Genomic DNA, 26,740 nt, shown 5'->3' with positions numbered 1-26,740 from the left:
TTACTTTTCCTGTTAGCATATAGCATTTTACCCGTAAAATGACAGAGTAGCTGTGTTTTTATTGAGGTAATTATTCACATAGTCTGCGTTACTACATGTCAGCCTCATTAACACTTAACATAGCTTTCTATTACAATGTAAAGGGTAGTTATTTGGGCTTTTATATAGATATTTGACATGAGGAAAATTTTCTTGCTACACTTCAACGCTCATAATCGCGCACAGTTTTACCAAAGTTATTAATTGTTAGCATCATTGTTTTGTAACATACATGGGGTTATGTTACTTTTCCACGCGTAGTTGCAAAGCTGTGTGTGAAATGTGTGCGTAGTAGCAGATTTATTAGTGGGAAAAAGAAGAACGGGGAGACGCCATTATAAGTGGTGAATGAACTCAGTGATCCAACAAGCGCAGTTTTTGTCATGTAAATTGGCAAAGAGTGGGCCACTGACTCAGACTGAAACGTGGAGAGGGGAGCTGGGAAATGGGGACATTCTTGTTGGGCTTCTTGTCTGAATCCAAAACTTTACTCCTTTCTTTCCAGCTGCCTGCGGTAGGGAGAAAAAAGCTCCATCTATTCTGCAGATGAGTCCAATTCACTACAGGAGCATCGTGTAAACAGTAAGTAATGTCTAAACTCATAATTAGCATGTCTGCATACGCAGGAACCAGCAGTGTATTTGTGGTCCTTGAACGGTTTATTATCAATTTTACCTTTAGTTCCCACTGAGGGTGAATCATGGTAACTGACTGGTATATGTATAACCATGTATGTACATGTATAATTAGCACAAAGCTTCTTTCACATGATCCCTTGCTTGATTGTACAAATGATACAGCAGGTGTGCCACACCTTCCCCTTACCTCGTTCAACATCTGAAAGGGCTGTTTAGATTGGCATCTCTCCTTCAGCATTAGCCAAAATACAAAAAGTGTTGAATAAGAAGAGTTGTTTCTAACAAGTTTTGTTCCCCTGGAGAGTCAGCCATTGTCTCAAACCAGATCTGGTTGCTAGGAGTGTGGCTCTGCATGTCCCCATTCAGGCTGCTCATGTTGTGAAAGGGAAAAGAGATGTTTTCACATTTGAGTTTGAGTCCTTAAATCCCAGATCTGGTCCACGCATTGGATAAGATGTGTTGCGGAGACAGTAAGTGATTGTGAATAACCTTTAACACCTGATGTGTGGTCTGCTGGAGAGCAGAGGAAAAGCCTTTCCAGATAAATACACATAAAATTGCTCAATCGGACTCTGCCTCTATCTGGGATTCCTGCTACTTCCTTTTGAAAACTTCATGCAATGCAAGAAATTTATTAAAGAGCAAAAAATTAGACTGAAGCAAAGATTAAAGGGTTAGTTACAGTAAAAGGGCAGAGCGGGGGTTTACTGAGAACGTTCAACAACAAAACAGTCCAGTGATTAATGAGAATCCTGACATCTAAACAAAAAAGCCTGAGGGGCATGGGTTTTGAAGGAATGTAGGCAAGTAAAAGATAATAGTTGAAGTGTTTTAAAGTCCAAAACAGACATCTAATATGTGGGTTCTCATAGAACTCAACCGGAACACAAGCATTTAATAGCGAGCACACAGCAGCACAAGTGCTTTCCTGTGGAGATCACTCAACACTGCAGCAATATAGTGTTAAAATGGAAATGATTCTCACTCATAGGCAGGGCTGGATAAACATCACAAGGCCTGGTGGCAGGCGAATTGCTTTTGGGCCGCTCCCTACGCTATAGAACCCGAGTGGCTTTGAACGTGGCATAGCTGTTAGGTCAAAAAATGCCTTGTTGATGCTGGAGGTCAGAGGAGACTGCTTGAAGTTGATATGAAAGTGAGAGTAACCAAAGGAACCAGTCAGATGGCCCCGCCCCTCCCTGAGCCTGGTTCTGCCAGAGGTTTCTTCTTGTTAAAAGGGAGTTTTTCCTTCCCACTGTCGCCAAAGTGCTTGCTCATAGGGGGTCGATTGTTGGGTTTTTCTCTGTATGTATTATTGTAGGCTCTACCTTACAATATAAAGCGCATTGAGGCAACTGTTCTTGTGATTTGGCGCTATATAAATAAAATTGAACTGTAAACTCATCTCAAACTGGTTTCTTCAACATGAGAATGAGTTGTGTGCTCAGATGGCCTTCACAGCCATCAAGTCGAAAGAAACACAATTTCAATTTGGGACTATGTTGCTAACCTGTTGCTAACCCAACCAATAATAAATATATGCTTCTTTTACTGACCAGTGTCGTGCTGGGCAAATGTCAATTTAATAATATTTGCAGTCCTCATGCAGGAGTCTTGAAGTGCAAAATCCAAACATGAATAAAATAAATAAAATTCAAAAAACGTGACCCCTAAAAGAGAAAAGAAAACAGATCAAACTGAAAATGTTCCCTTTAAAAAAAATGTTTTGTTTCGCACTTTAGGACCTCCATACATAATTTTGAACAAAATGCACAAACTATGTCATGCAGAGTTGGAACACCGAGCTCTTACGAGCTGCCCCATCAGGCATTAATAGACTTCTTCTTGTTGTTTGGTTGGAAAGATGTTTCAACAAATTGTGAGAATGACACTTGAATATATTTAAACATTGAAACTGTGAAATTTTCTGTACCATCAGTTTAAAATGTACCTACACTAAAAAAAGGAAACACAGTGAGGACTGTGAAGTGTGGCAATCAGTACATTAATATGAAATACTGGAAGATGTAAGTACAAGAAGAAAATGTGCCCTGCAAGTATGAGTACACGGTTGTGTAAACACAAATCACAGAACTGTTTCCCGTAGCCTGCAGGCAGAGCTGCTCTGTGTGCCACTCCCAAGAGCATGGGAGGAGGCTGCTGAAGGAGGGGACTGACTGCAGAGTGTCAAGCCCACACAGGTGAACTCCTGCTGGTTGGAATGTAACGGGGGGGCTGACGCACAGAGGTGTGGACCTTTTAACTTAACAGGGTGGGGAAGATGGAGGTGGCGGAAGGGAGTTAACTCTATCTGTTAGAACTACTCACCTGGATAGGAAAGTGTGTGTGTGTGTGTGTGTGTGTGTGTGTGTGTGTGTGTGTGTGTGTGTGTGTGTGTGTGTGTAAGCATGTGCGTGAGCATGCAGGAGCAAAAGGAGGGATCAAGTCACAGCCCTCGCAGTATATTCACTCAGCTGCTCTCACTGCGTCTCATATCTCTCCCACATACACTCTGAGACACACACACACTCACTCTTACTTGAGTGAGCGGAGTTTGAGGGCAAATAAGTCAATATTTGACCAGAGTGGACTGTACAGGAACAAAGAAAGAGAAGAAAGTGGAAGCTGGAAGTGCGTCCGTTTCTGTTTGTAAGGGGAACTGTCAACTTGGTCACAAGGATTTGAAGTTTTTGGGGTTTTTTTTCCTTTTTCTGCTAACAGGTGGATACAAAAACTCTTCACCAAACTCCTGGGTCAAACAAAGCAGAGAAAAAAAAACAGGGAAATAGTTTTCTTATTTATTGCTGGACTTTTGGACCTGGACTGGGCGAGAACACAGTAAGAGGTTTGTTTGATCAGTAATCTCTTTGTGTGCGGTTGTAAATTGCCTGATAGCGCCATTGTTTTCAGCGTCCTCTTTAAACGATAATCGCAGAGCTTCGAGAAATCGACTGACTACTCTACCTGTTGGTGTTTGCATGACTTTTGAGCAAAGTGTCTGGCTGTGAAACGTGCGTTATATAACTTTATATCACGCCACATGGTTTTAGAATTGCATGCAAGACCGATGACTGAGGTTTAAACAAAGTTGCTTTAAGTTTACTTGTTATTTTCTTTTTTCTTTGTGTGTGTTTGTGAATTTGGCTTCTCGTTCTGCATGATTGCTCACATCAAAACCCAGACTGCAGTGTAGCACAGGTGAAGTGGATCAGCTATGGGGAGAGTAATCCTTCTTCTTTTGCTGATATTAAACCTCCAGACCTGTTGTGTTGCTGCTTGTTTTGTGCTGTTTGTGGTTTTAAGGGAGGAATTTGCAGATAGCAGGGGGGGTTTCAGGTGTCACCCTTCAAACATGTTACAAAAGACCCTCCTGCCCTTTCACTGATGATGTCAAGACAAGGTCGGACCCGCACCCAGCGGTGGCATGTTCACCTGGCGGGCATGTTGTTGTCTGTGCAGAAACAAGCCCAGCTTAATGCCCCGCAGAATCCTCCTGAGCAAAGGAAAAAAACAAAAAACAGCACGAATGACTCTGCTCTGTTTTCTGTCCCCTCAAAGCTGTAATTTGTGTCAGTGTCAGTGTCATAAATGCCTGCGTGCCTTTGATTTTGCCTGAGCGGGAACAAAATACAAAGTTGCACTTTTTTTAGCTCATATTCAGCGACTCATGATTAAGTTTAGGGATAAGAGCTGGTTTGTTCTGTGTTTCAGGCCCAGCTCTTTATGATCTCCATTGCTCACTCACACACCTGCAGCCAGCTCAAGTTCACACCGAGTTGCCAGGTTGCCTTTCCCATGTGTTTTTCAGGCCGTGTTTTTAACTCGCACAGGTCATTCTCTCGCCCGAAGGAGAAATTCCTTTTCAGGGTTGTAAATCTTCGCGACGCGAATCACCTTCTTTTCTTCCTTTTTTCCTTTTTTTTTTGTGTGTGCACTCAAATCGCATCTGCCCACTGCAGCAATTACGGAGACATTTCATGCCACACAGCGCCCTTTGTTCAGTGCCATGTTCAGTGGAGTGTTTTTTGCAGCTTCCATCCAAGATTCCAGAATGAAATTATAAAGTGGTTTTGTTGTGAAGAGTCTGCACAGCGTGCTGCTGCGAATATTTCCAGGTCCCACCCTGCATCCGCCCTTTCATGTCAGGATTCGATCAATCACTCTGCTGCAAAGATAAAGTTAGCTGGGAACCTTTTTTTCTTTATTTATCTGCATCTGAGATTTCCACCTCCACCATTACAGTGGAGCTGTATTGAATGTGTGTAGTGCAAGATGTACGGTCCCCAGTATTGGGCACGATCGACCTCAGAAGCAGCTTTTTCTAATGCTGAAGTTTCTTCTAGAGAAGTCAGTTAACAGTTTGAATTAGAGTTGACGATTTATTTACTGTATTTGGCTGTACTAACATATTCTCTCTTTGTTAACACTCCTAAACAATTTGTAAGTCTGCAAATCACTATTTATTAGCACATTCAGGTATTTTAAAAAGTGTCCAATGTTTTAAAGAATAGAAATCAGTGGAAGCAGAATGTATTTTAATAGGGTCTAGTGTTTGTCTTTGGAAGCTGCTGTTTTCCCAAACTGAAGTGAAGGTAAGGGGAGCATCTGGGCCTGGTCTCTCTTTCTGGCCCCGAGAGTGCAGGTGGTTCAAATTACACCAGAGGAAAGTAGATTCTCTGACCTAATTTTTTTTTTCTTTTCTTTCCCTAAAAGTGGATTTGAGAATTCTTCTACATTTGATTTTTTTCAAATTTGTTTTCTTTCTCTTGCAGGAAGGAGATGGGGAGATGGACGTTACATCTCTCGGTAGGGATCGCGCTTGTAGCGGTCCTGTTGACCTGCTCCTATGCTGAAGGTGAGAAAGGCCAGATACATGTTACCTCAGCTAGACACACATTTATTTATTGAGAACATTTATTGTGAAATATTTCTCAGTGCTGTTTGTTTGAAGCCACTGAGGTGTAGATTGACAGAACCTGCGATATCTGCAAACTGTCTTGTGATCATTTGCAGATTTTCACCAGATTTGTGCACTGATTTCATTATGTCGACTAAATTACAAATTGATTACTGAAAGCTATAACTGACACATTAATTTGTTTTATGAATGAAGAAGTTGGATTTTACCTTAATTTTATAAAAGCTCTATTAAACCTGCTGGTTTAGCCAACTTTTATGGAATACAGGACCAAAATGAGAGACAACAGATTTGAAGATGTGCTTGGTGTCAGTTGAGCTGCTGTTCACAGGTTCGGTTCTCACTGCGTTTCCTCTCTGTGATTCCTTCTGAGAGTATTTCATTTTTTTCTGCTCCAACAGAGAACTACTGCTTTGCCTCCAGGGCCAGCTCCTGCTCAGAATGTCTGCAGGCCGGGGTCGGCTGCGCTTACTGCTCTGAAGAGGTGAGAGTAAAAAACTGCAGAAATACGAAAGAGCAGAAAGACGATTCATTCTCAATGTTCTCATTCTTAGCATTTTGAATTTCAGGTGACACTGTTGCCTTATGTGAAGTAGTGAAGTTTATCTATTAGTTATTAGTCAACAACGAATAGATAAACAATGACATTTAAATGACAGAAAAGTTCCTGTTTTTCAACTATACACTAAAGAAGTGTCTGGTTTGTTTTTTTTCTTGAAGTAAATCCACAGAACAAAGGATATTTTCTGTGAATGAATGAAAACTTTATGTTTTATAATTACAGGACAGTTTGGGCAATGAACTGCAAAAACCTTTTCTGTGATTTTATACATTTATCATGTAGTTTCACTGGTTCGACCCACTTAAGTCTGTTGTATATGTTCTGTATCATGAGTGTCACATCCCTGGTCTATAGACTGAATGTATTCCCTTTCTAATCATCTTACCTAAGTGGTCAAATAAAGATTCTGCAGGAAAGCAGTCTTCACAAATCAATCTTCCTTCTCACTCAGACCTATAACGGCCCTCGCTGTGACCTGCATAAGAACATAATTGTCCATGGCTGCCAGGCTGCAAGCATCATTACAGTTAAAAGCAGCCAGGAGATACTAAAGGTAAGTCCTGATCACTCTTCCACCAGTTTGGCCTCAGATTAATTGTTTTCAGTCAAAAGAATTTCTAGATTTCAACTTTCACTCGTTCTTCTTCTTCTCTCTCTCCTTCTGCGCAGAAAGAACGAATCGACGTGAATCTTCAGAAGTCTCAGGTGTCACCACAGAGTGCCATGATGACCTTCCTGCCAGGGGAGGAGAAAAACATGACGGTGCAGGTGTTTGCCCCAGAGAAAGGCCCTCTGGATCTTTATATTCTTATGGACTTCTCAAATTCCATGGAGGACGATTTGGACAACTTGAAAAAAATGGGGAATGAGTTGGGTGAGCATCCTTGCAAAGGTGATGTGTCGTGATGAGTGTCGATGTTATACTGACTGGGAATGTATTTCCTGTAGCTTCGCTGGTGGGGCGCCTGTCGAATGACTACACTATTGGATTTGGAGAGTTTGTGGACAAAGTGATAGAGCCCCAGACTGACATGAGGCCCATCAAGTAAGAAAAAATGAAGAAAGTTGAGCACAGTCTGTACGTGCATTAGCATAGTCAAAACATAATTTCCTCTTTGTCTTTTTTCCATCCTCTTTGTCAGACTTAAACAGCCATGGCCCAACAGTGACCCTCCGTTTGCTTTCAAAAATGTCATTAAATTGACAAGCAACGTAAATGAATTCACTGAGAAACTTCAGAAGGAGAGAATTTCTGGCAACCTGGATGCCCCAGAGGGAGGCTTCGATGCCATATTACAGGCTGCAGTGTGCGGGGTAAATAAAAATACTAAACCAGTGTTGCTATGCCTACATTTGTGTTAAATTCACAGGTCTAAGACTGTCACCAGGTCCGTTTTCTGCCGCTTGTCTGGGCCAGGTCGCAGCGGCAGCAGCTTAAGTAGAAAAGCCCAGTCCGTTGAACAATCACCTCCTCCAGCTCATCCACTGAAACACAGGCATTCCCAGGACAGCAGAGAGACGTAATCTCTCCACTGTGTGCTGGATCTACCCCAGGACCTACTCCTGTTCTACCTCTCCGGGTAGGACATGCCCAGAACACCTCAAACAGGAGGCATCTTTGTCAAATGCCCAAATAGCTCCGTTCTTCCTCAGGAAGAGGCAAAGCCACCTGTCGGAGAAAGCTAATTTCTACTGTTTGTATCTAGAATTGTATTCTTCTAGTTACTTCCCAGGGCTTGTAATCACAGCTGAGGGTAGGTTCATAGATTGACAGCTTCACTTTGACTCTCTGCTCTCTTCACTACGACGGACCTGTACATCACATCACTGCAGATGTGATACAAGTTGGTCTGTCAATCCCTCTCTTTTCCCTCTCTCCTCGTTTGTGAGCAAGACCCTGAGATACTGAAACTCCTCCGCTTGGGGCAGCAACTTGTCACTGACCTGGAGCGGGCACTTCACCCTCTTCCTGCTCAGAACTATAACCTCAGATATGAAGGTGTTCATTCTCATTCTAGCTGGTTCATGCTCAGCTCTCAACTGTTCCAGTGCTGGAGATCACCACCTAATGAAACTAAGAGAACCACATCATGAACAAAAAAGCAGAGACAAGATCCTTAAACAACCGAAGTGGAAGCATGATGTCCGTCCTTTACAAAATTCTGAACAGCACTGGCGATAATCATGCTCAACAAAGACTAATTAAAATACATGCTGCTGGGTAGTTGAAGTAAAGCCTGCAGCTTCATTCAGGCAGACAACTTATGCTGTACTGTGTCATACACACTAACTCTCAGTATTCTCACATATAACTATACTTTTGTGCCAGTTTATAATGTTTTGTAAACATATTTTTTCCCAGCAGTTAAAAAAAGAAAAAGAAAAACAGAAAAACAATCTCTACAATGCTGCATTCCTCTATCATAATATGAACTGAAGTGTGACGTAATGAAACGAAAACTAGTTTTTCATGTACAAAAGGTTATTTAGGTCCTTCAGGCCATATTTTGAAAACCCTGGTGGTAATTTTACCAAGTAGCTTATAAACACAATAGCTGTTTCCTGTCAAATAGATGCTATTTCCATTACAGTTTAGTTTCTTCTGCCTCCAAGTGGGCAGAAAATGAGGAGTTATTGTTTGAAGAATATTTGGAAAGAAAGGCTTCTGACCAGCAAAGGTTGAACATGCACTTTTTCCCTAAATGTCCTTGTAATTTATTTACCACATATCTTTTGCACTACATTGTATTTTGTTATTCTAGGATAAAATTGGCTGGCGACAAGGCAGCACACATCTCCTGGTCTTCTCCACGGAGTCAGCCTTCCACTATGAAGCTGATGGCGCTAATGTGTTAGCAGGCGTCCTGCCACGCAATGATGAGCAATGCCATCTCAACGAGAACGGTTCTTACACAGAGGCTACAAAACAGGATTACCCATCAATACCAACGCTGGTCCGTCTCCTGGGAAAAAACAACATTATCCCAATCTTTGCTGTCACTGACCACTCCTACACGTACTACCAGGTTGGTGGGCTTTAGATCTTCATATTTCACTTAAGTCATGCCGAAAGTCTGTGATAAATAGATAACTCCTTTTTTATGCCATGACATTTTTTTGTATTGTGTGCAGAAACTCAAAGAGTATTTTCCCATTGCTGAGGTTGGTCTGCTGCAAGAAGACTCATCCAATATCCTTCAAGTCATGGAGACTGCCTTTACGGTAACAGCTTACAGTTGCTAGCACTTTGTACCCTGTTCAGTCAAACTCTGCATGCTGATAGGTTTTCATACTGTGTGTCTTTTCAGAATATCCGAGCTAAGATGAGCATCCGTGCAGAGGACAGGCCCAAGGCTTTCGAGGCGAAGTTCTTGAAAGAAAGTGGACAGATTGCAAAATACGGGGAATTTAATTTCCAGCCAGGAAAAATTGTATGTGCCAAAAAAAATATAAACAATTATTTTACTAATGAATGTATTTGTGTAATAGATTATTATTTTTGTTGGCAACAACTGGGATTTTCAGAATTTAAATGATGTATACACCGCACTCCCTATTTTACTGTAAAAAAATTGATATACATAATTAAGACACACTGCAGTTAACTGCATGATAAAGCAAACAACAAAAGAGTCATAAAATCAACGTGAGGCTATTCTATCAAACATAATAACCATTTTACTGTGTTGCCAAATAGTAAATAATAAATTTTCACTAGTGGCATGTGGTGACTTTTACAGAAAGGCAAGCAGAGACAATGAACCCCAGACATTTTGGCCAAAGTGGTTACTAAGAGAAAATTCATGTTACAGTGGAAAAGGATACACTGTACAAATCATTTACAAATCATTAGGTTTTGCTTGCCCTGGCAGAAAACCACTGCTTTGTACACATTTTTGCCCTGTTAAACATCCATAGATCTATTTTCTTGCTTATCCAACTTAGCTATACATCGCCAGTCTTTAACAGGAAAGCAAGAGAGAGACAACCAAACATGCTCATGTTCATGCCATGGCCAGTCACCAGTTAACCTAATAAGCAATGAATGATGAAACCGATGAAACTGGACCCAAATCAGAGTTATAAAAGGAAACCAGGCCAAAACAGTTTTTAATCAGGTTGTAAAAAATGCATTTTAATACTGTAAAGTCTGATATTTTCACATGACAGTCTGTGGGGATTGATTTACTTTTTTAGCCAACCACAGGAAGCAGGAACAGGAGGAACTACCTAAATGGATTTGGAAACATGATTTTTGTGTGTGTGTGTTTGTATGATCTCTAGGGCAGTTTCATGATGCAGCTCAAAGCTCAACGGATGATTGATGAAAACCACGTCTGCAAAATGGACCCGAATGAAAACAGGGGAGTAATGAGAGTCAAACCGACCACCTTTAGCACCGGGGTCATGGTTGATGCCTCAATTTTGTGTCCAACCTGTGACTGTGAGAAGGTTAGAAGCACACAAAAAGCCGAGTTAAAGTCACATTTCTTTATGGCAGATCATCTTTAAAAGACTTTATCTTTAACTCTCCTCCAGTCACCCATTCGTAATGCACCTCGATGCAATGGAAAAGGAGACCTGGTGTGTGGGAAATGTCGATGCCATGGTGGCTGGTGAGACTTAATTATTCATTCTATAGAAATAATTTTAAAAAACTTACCAGGATGGCACATATGACCAACGATTTCAGACTTTTTGGTTTAATATGGTTTGCTGTCACGTCTCCTCTCCAGGGTGGGTCCTTTCTGTAATTGTTCAGGGAGTGGTTCAGCTGCAGACATCAACCAGTGCAAAGCAAAGGAAACGGATGAACCTTGTTCCGGACGCGGAGAATGTCAGGAGTGTGGAACCTGCATATGCTACAACCCAAATCAGTTTGAAGGACACTACTGCGAGTATGACAAGACCCAGTGTCAAAGGCATGCAGGTTTCCTCTGCAATGGTACGCCAGACTATGATGTTTTGTGACTCTTGCCACTGCAAACTAAGAATAATGGATGTAGTCACGGTGATGTCACCATATGACTTTGTCATTTTGTGTATTTTACCCTAGAAATTATCGGCTTGGCGCTACTAATTAGTGCTAGGCAGCAGGCTAATAAAATACTATTTTTAGACAGCCTCAAGTGGCCACTAGGGGAACTGCAGATTTTTGACACTTACCATGTTAGCTTAATTTTTCAGTCAGAAGTCAAAGTGACATTTAGCAGATAAAGACTTAAGTAAATTGTAATTGTGTTTGTTTGCTGGGTTTGTTAGCTTTGTCACCTTGATAATATTGATATTAGCGATCGTATTTTCCAGCAGTGTTACTTCTGAAACTCTCTAAATGTACAAAAATGTTACATCTCATTCTTTCCTCTCTCATCAGACCGTGGCTCTTGCGTTAAGGGTCAGTGTGCGTGCACTGAGGGCTGGACGGGAAATGCTTGCGAGTGTCCCACGAGCACCCAGACCTGCCTGGACAGCAAAGGGGTGAGCAGAGCCATTTATATTTGTTAATTATATTGAATTATCATGTATCTTTAAATATAACAAGTGCATGACTGTGTCCTTGTGTGTGCCAGGGTATCTGCAATGGTCGAGGTAAATGTGTATGCGGCCGGTGTGAATGTTCAGACTCTGGGATGGAGTTGACTTCAGCCTGTGAGCCAAATTTCCAGGTGTGTGGATATGTAGATACGTAAATACTTTTTAGCCTCAGTTAACATCTGAGTGGTCTTGCTTGATCTTCTCTTCGTGTGTTCGTAACTTTTCTAGGCTCAGCTAGGTGTGTGTGAGGGCACGAGGAGTTGTGTCCAGTGTCAGGCCTGGAAGACGGGAGAGATGAAGGAAGCAGAGAAGTGTGACAAGTGTCCGTTCAAAGTCATCATGGTGGACGAACTGAAAAAAAGTAAAAACCTACAAATTGACTTAAACAATGATTATCAGCTATGACACTTTTAGCAGTAATAACACACACTTAATGATCATGATTTGCGTTTTCAGAGGAGGAAGTGTATGAGTCATGCAGTTTCCGTGATGAGGACGATGACTGCACGTACCACTACACCGTTGAGGACCCGAAAGATTCAGCAAAGAAAGAGTTGGAGGTTCAGGTGCTCAAGAAGAAGGGTGAGTGTTTGTATTTTATATCTGCTCTGTGCTCTTGTGACAACAGCTTGTGTGTTATAATATGTGATATTGCTGAATGTGGAGGAATCCTACATGATCAGACAAATTTCTTTAATTTAAAAGTTCTTGTCATGAGTGTGATAAGAGTAGCTTGGAGAAAATTAACTGCAGGTGTAGTGTGTCATGTGTTGTAATACTATTAATAATAATAACCTTAGGATTAATTGTTTTTTAACTTTATGTGCTCTTTATTTAGGCAAACGTATTTAACCACACTAAGAAGTGCAGTGAATCTTATCGGAGCCCTGGAGTAGATGGGAAGAAATAAAGATTTGCAGCAGTATTCTGTGACTGCTCATAAACAGATATCCATAACTGTTTTCAACAAAAGATTTAATGATATCACACAGACTTTAGAAGAGGTGTAACAAAGGTGCAGCTCGAGCAGCTGTGCTTTCTATGATTTTGTTTCTAACTTTATCAATTTCTCCTGACGACTCTTCAGACTGCCCCCCTGGGAGTCTCTTGTGGTTGCTTCCCCTCATCCTGTTCCTCTTGTTGCTGTTGGCTCTTCTGCTGCTTTGCTGCTGGAAGTATTGCGCCTGCTGCAAGGCCTGCTTTCAGGTAATAAACACTCACATTTGGAACTGTAAATAATTAATTTTCCATAAAAGTCACAGGGGAAGTAATGGTTTCTGTCTTTTCTCAACACAGAGCTGTCTGGCTCTGCTTCCTTGCTGTAGGAGAGGTAAGATGTTTATCATGTTGTATATTATTCATAATTTCCAGCAGGGGTTTGTGTTGAAGGTGAGCGACCTCATGTTGAATTCTATTTTCAGGCCGCATGGTTGGATTCAAAGAAGATGAATATTTGCTCCGTCAGTCTCTGCTTACCTCAGACCATCTTGACACACCGATGGTGAGGACCGGTCCACCCAAAGGTACCGATGTGGTTCGCTGGAAGGTTACAGACAATGTCCACCGTGGACCCAATCACCCCCAGGCTCTAATAAAGCCAAACCCTAAAGAGACCAGTGAGTTCTTTCAAAAGCAGAAAAATTGAAGAAAAAGTCAAGTGGAGTAAAAAAAAAAACTAACTTTTACACAAATTTTTTCTCTGTTTTCAACCTTTGTAGTCCCATTCCCGATCTCACTCCGACTCAACAGGCTCTTCTCTGAGAGCCTGACACACCCTGATTCCAGAGAGGGTGACCAGCTCCGCAAGGAAGTTGCAGATAATGTGAGTCTTTTGGATTGTTTGTGGGCATGTATCAGTGTAGGAACAGTTTCACTTAGCTGTTTGTTTTTCCATTTAGCTAAATGAGTTGTACAAGCAAATTCCTGGGGCGCAGAAGGTGCAGAAGACCTCCTTCAGGTAAGATGGACTAAATGTCCAGTAACACCAAACTATGTGAGCTTTTTTGTCATCAAAGCTGGAAACAAATGGTTGATTTTCTCAATAATTATTGCTTTTTCTTTGCTCTTGCAGAACGCAGAGAAATGCTGGAAAAAGGTATCATTAATATTGTTATAATGCAAGAAAACGGTACAGGTTAGTGTCTTCTTAAGGAACCTAAGGTGATTCATGTCTAACTTCTCTGGCCCTCCTGTGCTCTTTAGGCAGGACTACACCATCATGGACACCGTCTTGTCTGCTCCTCGCAGCAGCTACCCAGATATCGTGAAACTTACTGAAAAGAACGTCCAGTCTGGAAACTTCCACGACCTGAAAGTGGTGCCGGGCTACTACACAGTAGCTACAGATAGAGGTGTGTGTTATTTGCGTGCCCAAATGGTTAAAATGGATCTTTTGTTTGCAGCAAAGCCAAGCTATACACTTATTACTGCCTGCCATAAATCTGCTCTTCTTCTGCAGAGGCTGCTGGAGCCATAGAGTTCCAAGAAGGTGTGGAATCACTAGACGTCCACGTGCCGCTCTTTGTCAAAGATGAAGACGATGACAAGAAACAACTGCAGGTGGAGGCTGTAGATGTGCCTTTGGGGATTGCAGAGATTGGAAAACGTTTGGTTAACATCACCATCATCAAAGAGCATGGTGAGGAATGTTGAGTTAAAGTTTGAGAGGCCCTGTGGTTTGAACATATGTTTGATCGTATAAACTGATTCTTTCCTCTGTTCCTCCACCAGCCACCAGTGTCTTTTCATTCCTCCAGCCGTCTTACACCTACAGCAGGAAGGATGGAGTGGCCAACATCCCAGTCAGCAGAGAGATCATTGAGGACGGACGCACACAAGTTGCATACCGCTCACGAGACCTCACTGCCAAGGATAAGAAGGTGAGCTGCTGCGTACTGATAGCATGTGTGGCTTTTTTATGTATGATATGGATGGGAGTGAAAAATGAAGCCAACATAGCACTCACAGACATCCATGTTAAAAATCCCAACTTAAGCAAAGACATTAACATGTTTACCTTACCATGCCAAGTCCAAAAACTGTATCATCTCTACAACTTGTTAATAACAATTGTACACTGGGTGAATGTTTTATAACTCATCCATTTGGATGTTGTTGGGGCTTCAAATTCAAAAAGATTTTATTTTATTTATCTACCAAATAACCAAACAGTCGCCTCAAAGTGTTTTATATTGTAAGGTACAGACCCTACAATAATACAGAGAAAGCCCCCAAATCAGATGACCTGATACAAGCAAGCACCTGGTGAAAGTGGAAAGGAAAAACTCCCTTTTAACAGGAAGGAACCTCCAGCAGAGCCATGCTCACGGAGGGCCACCTATCTGCTGTGAATGTTGGGGGTGAGGGGAGGGAGACGGGACAAAAGAGTGATGTATAAACACATAGCGAGTAAAAAAAAAGATGCGTGAAGAAGAAACACTCAGGGCATCACGGGACACCCCAGCAGCCTAGAGCTATTGCAGCGTAAACTAAGTGGGGATTTAGGGTCACCTGATCCAACCCTAGCTATAAGTGTCATTAAAGAGGAAGGCAGCTTGTTAACCATCATCCAAATATGGTCACGATTACCTCTAAAAATCCAAGGACGTGACCAAAACACTAAATGTATTATTTTCAGCCAGATTTAAAAAGCAGGAGTCTCCAACTCCAGCCCTCGAGAGCTACTTTCCTGCAGCTTTTAGATGCATCCTTGTTCCAACGCACTTGAATCAAATGAATGGCTTTGCCACACTTGAGGTAATTCAACCATTTGATTCTGCTGAAGTAGCTGACACTAAAAGCTGCAGGACAGCAGCTCTCGAGGACTAGAGTTGGAGACCCCTGCTTTAGAGCCTTTACAGGCTTGTGCCAACTTCTAATCACAGTCAGTGTGTGTGGTATAGGTCAGTGAGTTTTTCACATTACCAAACGGTTCCTCCATAATGTATTTCAGGACTACTTGAATGTAGAAGGAGACCTGACCTATGGTCCGGGTGAGACTCAGAAGATAGTTCCTGTTCGTCTCCTGGAGCTGAGTGAGAAAGATGGTCTACTAGAAGACAAACAGGTCAAACAGTTTGTCATGGACCTCAGTAATCCAAGGCAGGGTGCCAAGCTGGGACGCTACCCGAGAACCACTGTCACCATCGCAGACCTGCCAGGTAAATGGATGCATAAGTGTTCTGATCACAGCCTTGATTCTAAGAGAAGAACTGATCGCTAAAGTCGCTCCTCTTTCCCACATTATCGTTCTTTATCATGCAGAACCCAGTGTGATGATGTTCAAGAAGGGCACCCAGAACTTCACCACAACAGATCCAACCTACACCATTCCAGTGGTCCGCACTCGCAGCCCCGAGACCCCTGCCACAGTGAAATGGCGCACCAAGAAGGCCCAGCGCTTTGAGTTATGTAGCCCTCTGAAGTTTGCTCCTGGAGAGACAGAAAAGAACATTGTGATTGATCCAAAAGCCTACCCCGGACCCATCCAGCCTGAGACCTTCCAGCTTGAGCTATTTGAGCCAAGTACCAACGCTTCTATCGGAGACAGGAAGACCACCGTTGTCAATGTCACAGATGGAGGTAAGACACACGTGAGGTGATGTTGAGTGAACTGTTAGTTCCACAAACACATTCATCCAAAGAATTACTGAAATGGCATTTGAGAAGTTTCAATCATTGTGAAACAGAATTACTGCATGCTTGTTTATCTGGTAATTCCTTCCAATCCCCACAGTTCCAAGATCTCCTGAAATAGCACAGATGGCACAGAAGGGCTTCATAAACAGGAAAGCTGCCTCACCTGGTGGTCACCTCCTCTCCCCAGAAAACCCTAAGGCTGTAGCAACTGGACCCAGAAGCATTCGCCTCAACTGGGAACCTCCACCTGGTAACCCCGTGGGGTACAAGGTACGCGAAATATCGCTGATAAGGCCTTGAAACAATATTTATCAAACTCACTGACTCCTAATCGGCCGTTCACACTGCAGAAGCGAACAAATTTCTTTAAATCACGCTTGATTTTTCTGATTTTTATGCATGAAAAAAACAGGTCTCACCAACCAGATCACTGTATTTGGGAGCTTTTTTTAGGACAAATTTTCTGCAAAACACACAACTTTCAGTCAAGTTCTAAAAAATTCAGGATTTTATTTAATTTTTTTCGCAACACGCTCGGTGTGTAGACGGCTTTAGTGTAAGAGCTGAATCCCGTCAAGAAGATTTTTGCAATATTTATAAAGTGCTGTGTTTTATTTTAGGTCAAGTATTGGATCTATGGTGACCCAGAGAAAGATGCCCAGGTCTTAGATGTGAAGACTCCACATGCTGACTTGACCAACCTGTACCCCTACTGTGACTATGAGATGCGAGTGTGTGCCTACAATTCAATGGGAGATGGCTACGATACTGACGTCGTCACCTGTCAAACACTGGAGGATGGTAATTACTGTAAACCTAGTAAATTTCTGTTAAATGCAACTTCTTTTTTTTAACATTAAAGCCCAGATTCCTCCAGCTTATAGCAAATAAGGATGCCGTGGTTCAATGCAATCATGTTACGATACAATTTACCCCCCACGTTAGAGCTAGTTTGTGTGGAACAACCTGTCTCAAGGCTAAATTTAAACTCACAAGTGGCCGCTGTGGGATTTTCCCGTAGTGCCCGGAGAACCTGGTCGTTTGGCCTTCAATGTCATCAGTCCAACTGTCACTCAGCTCAGCTGGGCGGAGCCTGCAGAGACCAACGGCAACATTACGGCTTATGAGGTCATCTACACGCCCATCGATGACGATATGAGTAAGAGACCCGCTCGTAAAACATGCAAATTCTCCACATGTGCTGGGAGCGCCAAAGTTTGATTCTATCCTGTTGCTTCTCGCAGAGCCAGTAGGACCAGCTAAGAAAGTGAAGATCGACAATCCTAAAAAGCGAATGCTGTTGATCGAGAACCTCCAGAACGCACAAACCTATCAGTACAAGGTCCGTGCCAAGAACAGCGTGGGCTGGGGTCCCTTCAGAGATGCAACCATCAACTTGGCATCACAGCCAGCCAGACCGCTGTCCAGTAAGTCTGTGACAAAGACTTCCCCAGAGCGCTCAGCCTCCGTGAAAAATCATTTACCCCTTTCTCTTTCTTTCTGCCCCCAGTTCCCATCATTCCAGATGTCCCCATTGTGGATGCCGAGGCGGGAGATGAGTATGACGGCTACCTGATGTACAGCAACGAGGTGCTGAAGTCACCTGTAGGCTCCAAGACACCCAGTGTGTCTGGTGACGGTGGGTATCCAGAGCCAAAAGCACAAGCTCCTCTTAAGAGCTGATAGTGTCAGAGAACGAGCTGTGACTGTAACGTGGATCCAGTTATTTCAGTCCATACTCTTGATGCTCCGAGGCATCTTGTGTTAGGCAACGTGTTCTTTATGCAAAATATGCTGGCCCTTCTGAAAGAGAAGGAACATACATACTTTTCCTTTTTTGGGTTCTTTCTAATGTTTTCAGGTTTTTAGTATAAAACGGCTGAAAACATAAAAAAGACCTACAAGAGCTCTGAGACTCAGAAACTGTGTTATTCTCAAGGCTCTGTCATGCTTTTTTAATACCGCTTCCATCTGGCGGCCTTTTTTTCCTACAGGCAGCGCCCCAGTCAAGCAGCAGCAAAAGTCTGCTTCCACTGCATCCGCAGAAACATGCAGTAGATGTCTCTGTGATCACAAACCAAAATGTCTTCAGTCTGCTGTCACTCTCCTGCTTTTTCCAGCCATTGTGTTGCTCTCATTTTTCTCCAGTAGTGCTAAAGTTGCTACTCGCCTCCGAGATAGTTTGCACTTAAGCGATATATAATCAGATGTACAGTACATGCATGCAGTTTCTCTTGTAAAGTACTCAATAGCAAAACAAACAAACCCACCCTTGGCCTGCTTGCTTCTCCACTGTAACCACCAAATCAAGGCTGGAAATATGTCAAGTTGGTGGGGTCCAACCTGGATCTCCGTAAGGTGTCGTGGAAAAGGCGAGTGGATGTCATCCCCAGTCGGCTCAGCACAGACACAGAGACGAGCTCAGATGAGACTCCCAACCCCAGCTACACCAAAACACCCCTGCCAGGTGAAGACCACTCCATCCGACCCCGCAGATAGGCAGCCGGCATGCCAGCTGTTACGCACGGCCAGTCATGCTCCCAGCAAGGCAACAACGTTTCTCTCTGCTTTCGTGGTTTAAATCATACTCAAATGTTACCACTTGTCCTTAGTCGGCACCTGCCCCATCTATCCTGCCCAGAGACGAGCACTGGCATCAACTGCTGCACCTCCAGTTGATGATCGGGTCTATTCTCTTTGTGTCCCACTGGGGAGGTTGTGATCTGGAGGCAGCTTGCCTGTGGTATAAAGCTGTATTACAAACTTAGTTAGTGTGCAGAAGCACAGAATAAACAGGCTTTTTTGGGAGGTTTTTAATAATTGAAATACAGTTTCATCTCTGCGGAGCACTTTTCTCGCAGCTGTTTTTGCTTTTATTTTCGAATGTGCTTTTACATATGCGGCTCGGTTATTCACATTGAGGCTGCCAGTATTTGATATGTTTCCTACACATTATGCGACAGCATTAACAGTTTTGCTTCTGTAGATGAAGACATGCTCACTTCTCTACCTGCTTATAGAGAAAGTACTTTAGTTTCATCATGGGATACTTTACTTTATCCACAGGTCAATGAAATATCCCAATATTAACTATAATAATTTGGAATGGCTAAACTTTAAGACTAATAATATTTCTTATCAGCCTAAGGGGAGTGTTGTAACACTAAGGAGTTATGTGTACTAACATGCTGAGATTATATAATAACTCTGTTTGCTAGTGTGTGTTAGCTTCCTAGCCTTTAACCCGAGTTCTATTTTGCTGTTTTATTTCTGTGATTTTTGTTTTTATTTTTACTAACCAGCTTAAACAAAATCAGTAAAATCTCTATGCTGTAAAAAAAAACATCCTTTGAGCCCGCTGTCTTCTGGCTGGCTCTTCCTTACGTGGCTTCCCCAAGTTGTTGTACACCTGGATACTCACTGGTGTTGCAATACAATGACCATATAAGGAAATCTGCACCATCTCCGAGTTTGGCTCACATCGATTATTTGTACAAACTGTGACATTATTTGTAACTTTGGCGATGTTTAAGGTGAGCGTCCATCACATTAACAAAATAATAGAGATCCTTCAAAGTATGACACTATGACCTGCTGCAATACAAGTAAGCATAACATGTGATTTACTTGGAGAAAAATACAGTCTTCTAGCAATAAAAAAGAAGTGATTTCAGCTTGATTGAATGAAAAAGTGCGGTTGTAGCGCTCACCTCCTTATTGCACATAAGCCGGACTGAAACTGTTGCTGCTTTACTCTCCGCGTTCTGGCTGAGGCTGCTTCCCATCAGTGGCACTGAGAGTGAATGAACGCTTTAAATGCTGCAGATTGTATATTGTGTTATTAACAACCCCCGCTCTCATTGTCGTGCATCACAGATTATATGATGAACGGGAAGTGGGAACAGAATTTCCTTTTCCCCGGAGGGTCAGGAACACGTAACCTGTCAGCATCGTCCTCTCCCATGTCCACTCTGAGCTCAAACTACAGAGGGGCGGGCGGCTCCTTTACCACGGAAACAACCACCACCTACTTGTCTGGGCCAGGTATGATGGAAGGGCGGGAGCAGCGCTGAGAAAAAGTAAAACTTCATAACACGTCTTTATCCTTCATCTGTCTCTCCTTTCATGCAGGAGGCTCTCGCAGACAGGATGTGATCGGAGGTGTCCACACCTCTGACGTTATCCTGAGGAAGCGTTCGGAGAACCGAGGCTACATGGAAGAAAATATCCGTGACTCTATCGTCATGGGAGACCTGTCAAGCAAATTCCCAGATCTTGGTCAGTTTTCACCGAGGTTTGAATTAATTTAGAGAAATTGAGAACAAATTATTTCTGTTCTTCTGGCTATGAGAGACGCTTTTTATTATTTTTTGGAGTGCAACAGTCAAGATGCCTCAGCAGGTAAACTATGCAAGCGCATGAGCCCATTGGTTTGGACATCTGTTAGCAGGGTTGGGGCTGTTGGCTGCACAGCAGACTTTGCAGGAGCTAAGCTGACTATCGCTGTTTCTCCCTCCCTCCCCTCGTTTGTATTCTACTTCTTTTTTCTTCCCTCCTTATGCACTTTTCCTCCCCCTTCTGTTTTGCTTCCATCATTTTCTTTACCTCCTGGTGTCCTGCTCCCCTCTACCCCTCCCTCCTTTCCTCTGCTCAATGCGCCATCAGGTGGGTTCGGCTACACTGGGATGCAGAGCAGCTCTCAGAGTCACTTCAGCTACAGCCTGTCTCAGGGCTCGAGGGCCAGGAATCAGTCTTCAGACGTCAATGAAGCCTTGTATAGTCTGGACAGGGTTCTCCATGGTAAGTCTGCAGCATACAAGCATGGAAGCACTGGAAGGGTTTGCTGGGTGTGATGCATAAAGCACCCCTCTTCAGTCTTCGCTGCTTCTTTAAACGTGTGGAACTTTGCCTCGCTCTGAGATCCGATGTTCTAACAACTAGAAATCCCTTTTGTTTTAGATTAACACAATATTTCATTCATGTATACGTATCACATCACTATTTCAAGGGGAACACACTCATAAAACATACTTGAGGCTAGCAATTGATATCATAAACTCAATCACCAGCCTCACCGACAAAGGGAATCGAGAGCTTAGACTGACTCCTTGTCGCCCCCCGCTGGCCGTTAGAAAGAATTGTGCCTTGGCATCACTTTTTTCAGACCTAGCAGGGATGCTAATAGTCAAACACACTACAGTTTTGCTTTTTAGTGAATTTATTCATTTGCTTAACAGCTAGACTTTCTCCCACCCCAACCTGTCACGGCAGATGGCCCCGCCCCTCCCTGAGCCTGGTTCTGCTGGAGGTTTCTTCCTGTTAAAAGGGAGTTTTTCCTTCCCACTTTTGCCAAAGTGCTTGCTCATAAGGGGTCTTATGACTGTTGGGTTTTTCTCTGTATGTATTATTATAGTGTCTAACTTACAATATAAAGCACCTTGAGGCGACTGTTGTGATTTGGTGCTTGAATTAAATAGTTTGTCTCAGGAGTTGGTGGAGATGAATATTGGGTTTATTATATTTTTCTTGTAGCCAAAACCACCAAAACTCGTATGTCATAAAAGGTCTGTGAGGGAATTTGATGTTAAATACAGTTTATCCTGCTGCCTTTAATCGCAGTGCTATTAGGACTACGCAAGAGCTGTAATGTATAATGCAATATATAATCTGTGACAGTCTTAAAATCAGTTCCATCGCTACAAAGCACTCAGAGTAATGGAGATAAACGGCTTTGTGAAATTAGAAAAGTCATTTAAATCTAATCTGTCCCCTCTCTGATCTGAAGACGCACATCTGTTAGGATGCTCATGTTTTTGTGTGTTATCTCTCAGATGCACGACTCGCCCCCGGCATTCCAGACACCCCGAGCAGACTGGTGTTTTCTGCTCTGGGACCAACGGCCCTCAAAGTCAGCTGGCAGGAGCCCCACTGTGAGAAAGACATCCTGGCATACTGCGTCCTCTACCAGCTCCTCAACGGAGGTAAGTGCAAGGAGCACAACGTTGACGTGGAAGAGCGAGAACAGGATGCGCGTGTATTCACTTCCTGTTTATGGAGGCAGCTGACATCTTCTCCGATGGTGATGCTGACCACGCTCTGCTCCCTGTAGGTGAGATGAAGCGTATCAACGTGACAAACCCGGCAGAGAACTCGGTGATCATCCAGGACCTGCTGCCAAATCACTCCTACCTGTTTAAGGTGAAAGCTCAGAGCCAGGAGGGCTGGGGTCCGGAAAGAGAGGGCGTCATCACCATTGAGTCTGCTGTCGACCCCAAGAGCCCCCTCAGCCCCGTGCCAGGTGCTCATTCACTAATCAGTCCACAAAAACAATGTCTGCTTATCTTAACAAAGGCACTCGATCTAATATTTCTCCTTCCTCATGCTGTCACTTGTCACTTCTTCCTCCAGGTTCACCTTTCACTCTTAGCACTCCCAGCGCTCCAGGACCTCTGGTGTTCACAGCTCTGAGTCCCGATTCGCTGCAGCTCAGCTGGGAGAAACCACGCAAGCCCAACGGAGAAATCCTGGGATATGTAGTCACCTGCGAACAGCTGCATGGTGGAGGTGAGGCTTTCCGCACAAAGGTCACTTGCTGTAAAGCTGTTACATTTTAAATTGTGTGAATTTGGTTTGACCTCTGTTTCCTGTTTCCTGCAGGTGATATGCGTTCCTTCCAGGTGAACGGCGATGGTGCTGAAACCAGTCTGACCGTTCCCAACCTGACTGAGAACATGCCCTACAAGTTTAAGGTCCAGGCTCGAACCACACAGGGCTTCGGTCCGGAGAGGGAGGGCATCATCACCATTGAATCTCAGGATGGAAGTAAGATAAAGCCCGTACTGACAGATTGGCGTCTGATATTAATTTTAAAAATACAACAAAAAAAACTCTCAACGGTTGTTGCTAGAAGCTGAACTAGACAAAAAGCTGATCCCCTCGGAGGGATGAGCGTAAATGTCAGTCTCTTTGTCTGTATTGGAGTGCAGGGCAGCTTCTGTACAGAGTTGACATTTTAGACTGAGGCTATGCAAGAGCAAACATTTTGGAGTTATGTAACAGGGATATGCTCGATGAATTTTAAAGCTGGTACCAAAAAAGATCCATCTTCTGGGAACCTCTATGGGTAATTTATGATCCTCTCAGTCAAGGAGAAATATTGGCATGACAGTGGCGCTGCAAAGGTCCAGAGGTCTCTGTAATCCATCAAGAATTAATAGAAATTTGTCCAGCGATTCTTTCTTTTAGCATAAATTGACAGAAATTATTATTTCCATGAGTTAATATGCACTTTTAAATTTTAAAAACTTAGATTCAACATTAAGAAAAAAAGCTTTTGTTTTGCTGCTTTGCACAATAGAAGTTATTGAGTTAAATCTGAAGATTGACAGGTGCTTGTTGACCTCAGGGTTCCACTTACAAATAGGGAACCTTACATGACACCCAAAAGAAGAACGCGAAAGTGCTGTGGATTCACTAATATTTTCAGTTTTTCCAATTGAAAGCTCTTCCACTCTTATTGCTTAGGAGTTAAAATGTACAGAAAGTGCTTCTAGTTTAGTTCAAATTGTTTGAATCATAGAGAGTAAAATACTGCAAGCGGTTTAGTTCCAAAAAGTCAAAATGAAAAGTTTCTTTGCCTGTACAGCTTACTAGGGCTACTCTAGGAAAAACACAGGACCTGTTCTGATGGTCATTAAACCACGTGGTTATTGATTTATACCGAGTTGTCAACTCCCGTCATTAAAGGTACTGTTGAGGTCACCAAATGTCGTCTTTATGGGGGAATGAGTTAAAGGGCGTCCACACAGGAAGCAGTTGTCTAGTTGCACATCTTGTTGTGCTCGATGGTTAGCTAGAGGACATTGTAGATTCAGATTGCCTAGATAACTCTCTGAGGTGTTCATTGTTTTGGCTTTAGTCGCTCGCCTTGAACTTGCAACGTTATTTTGGTAGCTGTTCGAAGTCACTGAAGGTCTCTTCAGAGCAGAGCAGCGGTAACTGTCAGATTTGAACAAACAGCATTTCCTGTTTGGCAATCAACATATGGATGTCCTTATTTGAGGAACTAAGAGTAGATCCTGATTTGGTTTATTTTAAAATATAAGCTGAAACAGTTTTTAAAGAGGCATGAGACATGCTCTTCTTTGTACTACTGTTTGGGCGCCACTTACATTTTTCTGTCTACATTTTTTCAAAAGTTCTGGGGTTTGAGGTTTGTGTGTGCTCCTGGGTTTTATGTAAATACCTGTATTTCAAAAAAAGTTATAAATATGTCTTATGTTGAGGAGATATCAGGTAGGTTAAACCTAGAGTTGGGCTTTGCTTTTGTGCAATATCACTTTATACCACAAGATGGTGCTGTTAATTATTATAACCTTTATTTAACCAGGCAAGCCATTAAGATAACAGTTTTGTCCATAAAGGCAGCCTGCCAAAACATAACACCTCCTAATATGTCAGAAATTAAACAACAGCGCACAATTCAGCTACATTTCAACACCAGTTGTAAAATGCTGCCCCCTGGTGGTGAAAGTTTGGTTAAAATACCTCTAAAAGCTCATGTAGGATGAAGCATTGCAAATTAGCTTAAGCTTATATGATCATGTAATGCTCAACGCATTTCTGTCACTCCTTCTTGGAGATAACAGACTTCTCATCCATCTGTTTTTGTCCTTTCTTGCCTCGTGTAGGTGCTTTGTCCCAGCACAGCAGCCAGTCGATGACGCGGCGGGAGGTTTTCCACATGCCAACGGAAGTCAGCACACGAACTAACATCTCCCACACCATGCTCGACGACCCCTTCTTCTCAGGTACAAAAATAATAAACTAAGCTTCATTTCTCTTCTTTTTAAAATAGGATGTGTTCGCTCACTGTTATGTACCACTGTCTGTCCAACAGATGGGATGATGATGACTACGCAGCACACAGAGACTAGCGGCATGGTGACTCGTCAGATCACCAAGGAGGTGGTTCAGAGGGGCGTCATGGGAGCAACTACTGTCACAAAGAAGATGTTTTATGAATCTTAAAGGGCGCGTTTGACAAACTGGCATCCAAATGTTCGACATAATGAGAAATCATATTTGAGAATCTCTTTTAAAAAGAGTCGACTTCACAGTGCTGAGAGTTTTTTTTATATATGTACGAGGGGGTGTAGCTTTCACTTTGCAACCAAAATAAGAACTCGTGTCTGTTACAATCTGCCGTCATTTTCTTCTATAAGTTCAGTTTGTTTTAACATATCCATACTTATCAAATATCAAGCTACGTCTATGAACTCACTTTGTGTTGCACATTTCCTGCTAACGAGGAAAAAGCCTGATTTTCTACTGCAGGCACATGATCAAAAATATAAAAGATGTAACATGTTTTTGTATTTCATATATTTGAATTAAGTTGGTATTTTTCATGCTTAAAGTTTTTCTTCTCCCCATGTGTTTAGCATTTTAAGAAGTTTTTGACAGTAAGATATGTGTACGGTGGTCCTGAGTTACAAAACAGATGCACACACAAAAAAATAACAAGAAAATAAAACCATTTCACTTTGCCTAAAAATTTTGGGACACCATTTTTTAAATGGAAGTCCTAGTCCTTGAAACAGTGGACGATATTGCAGTTATTAGGGAATATTTTCACAAAGGATATTTACCATTCAAACCCTGAAATCAAGAATTAGGCCTGAGCATAGAGGCATGAGGAAATCTGCATTCGTAAGAAAGCAAGGTACACCCTATAAACAGTAAAATATTATTTGTTGCATTTAAGAGTGATAAGGATTTTTAACTGTCTATACTGCCTGTTGCCTGTTGTTTTTTGTTTTATTTTTTATTTTGCATCTCCAGGCCCCCGTACAAATGTGTGTAAAGACAGAAAGATTGTATTTGCTTCCACTGCAAGTGCTACTATGTTTGGCTTTATATTTTCTTTGAAAATGCTTTTGTGAAACATTTTTGAGGGAAGCTCCTTGGTAGGAAAATGGATAAGTGGATAAACGTTTCACCAAAAAACATTTTCAGTAGACTTTTCCTGTTCTTTCGATCAATTATGTATCTCTTACTTTTTAACAGTTGAACTTTTATTTTTATTTTTTTCAACTATTTTATTGCACATAATAAAGATTTGAAATGATTTTATGCTGGCTGATGGTTTGTGCAAACTTGTGCAAAAATAAGTGAACCAAAAATAATACAAATAATAATACAAATGCAAAACATTTGTGGGGGTTAAAACTTGACTATAGGTTATGCTAAGAGTTTGGAATTTATCTGTGACAGTTAAACTTTGAGATAAGAAGCTTAGGAATGTTTCAGTGCTGGGGTGTCCAACTCCAGACCTCCAGTGCCGGTGTCCTGCAGGTTTTAGATCTCACCCTGGGTCAACACACCTGATCAAATGCTTAATTCATTACC

At 42.4% G+C, this 26,740-nt stretch overlaps 1 protein-coding gene across 2 annotated transcripts; it reads left to right on the top strand.

The window, feature by feature from the left end:
* Positions 1–590: 590 nt before the first annotated feature.
* Positions 591–26,459, top strand: itgb4 (integrin, beta 4). 2 transcript variants are annotated; one of them, XM_063481656.1, is made up of 42 exons: positions 591–621; positions 5,450–5,532; positions 5,997–6,079; positions 6,609–6,710; positions 6,827–7,031; positions 7,106–7,202; positions 7,300–7,471; positions 8,920–9,183; positions 9,290–9,379; positions 9,466–9,588; positions 10,442–10,609; positions 10,697–10,773; positions 10,894–11,102; positions 11,532–11,635; positions 11,728–11,823; positions 11,921–12,053; positions 12,149–12,274; positions 12,780–12,898; positions 12,989–13,022; positions 13,114–13,308; positions 13,411–13,514; positions 13,591–13,649; positions 13,764–13,787; positions 13,895–14,043; positions 14,151–14,330; positions 14,423–14,571; positions 15,645–15,852; positions 15,956–16,273; positions 16,428–16,600; positions 16,951–17,131; positions 17,352–17,489; positions 17,575–17,757; positions 17,841–17,969; positions 20,207–20,374; positions 20,462–20,608; positions 20,996–21,130; positions 22,162–22,311; positions 22,440–22,628; positions 22,739–22,894; positions 22,988–23,152; positions 25,021–25,140; positions 25,230–26,459. In XM_063481656.1, the coding sequence occupies exons 2-42, from the start codon at positions 5,457–5,459 to the stop codon at positions 25,358–25,360; spliced, it is 5,829 nt and encodes a 1,942-aa protein (XP_063337726.1). In that variant the 5' UTR covers positions 591–621; positions 5,450–5,456; the 3' UTR covers positions 25,361–26,459. The 2 variants fall into 2 exon arrangements, with proteins under 2 accessions (XP_063337726.1, XP_063337725.1); XM_063481655.1 differs by lacking the exon at positions 591–621 and adding an exon at positions 3,162–3,522.
* Positions 26,460–26,740: the final 281 nt, after the last annotated feature.

The sequence above is a fragment of the Pelmatolapia mariae genome, linkage group LG8 (assembly GCF_036321145.2).
Source record: "Pelmatolapia mariae isolate MD_Pm_ZW linkage group LG8, Pm_UMD_F_2, whole genome shotgun sequence".
NCBI lineage: Eukaryota > Metazoa > Chordata > Actinopteri > Cichliformes > Cichlidae > Pelmatolapia > Pelmatolapia mariae.
This window is presented reverse-complemented; position numbering and strand designations above follow the sequence as displayed.

What these genes read in the sequence shown, in the direction of transcription:
- itgb4 (XM_063481656.1), top strand. Translation starts at nt 5,457, where the DNA reads ATGGGGAGATGGACGTTACATCTCTCGGTAGGGATCGCGCTTGTAGCG. An exon ending in ACTGACATGAGGCCCATCAA is followed by an intron (nt 7,203 to 7,299) that starts GTAAGAAAAAAT and finishes CCTCTTTGTCAG; the next exon opens with ACTTAAACAGCCATGGCCCA. An exon ending in CCTGCCTGGACAGCAAAGGG is followed by an intron (nt 11,636 to 11,727) that starts GTGAGCAGAGCC and finishes TGTGTGTGCCAG; the next exon opens with GGTATCTGCAATGGTCGAGG.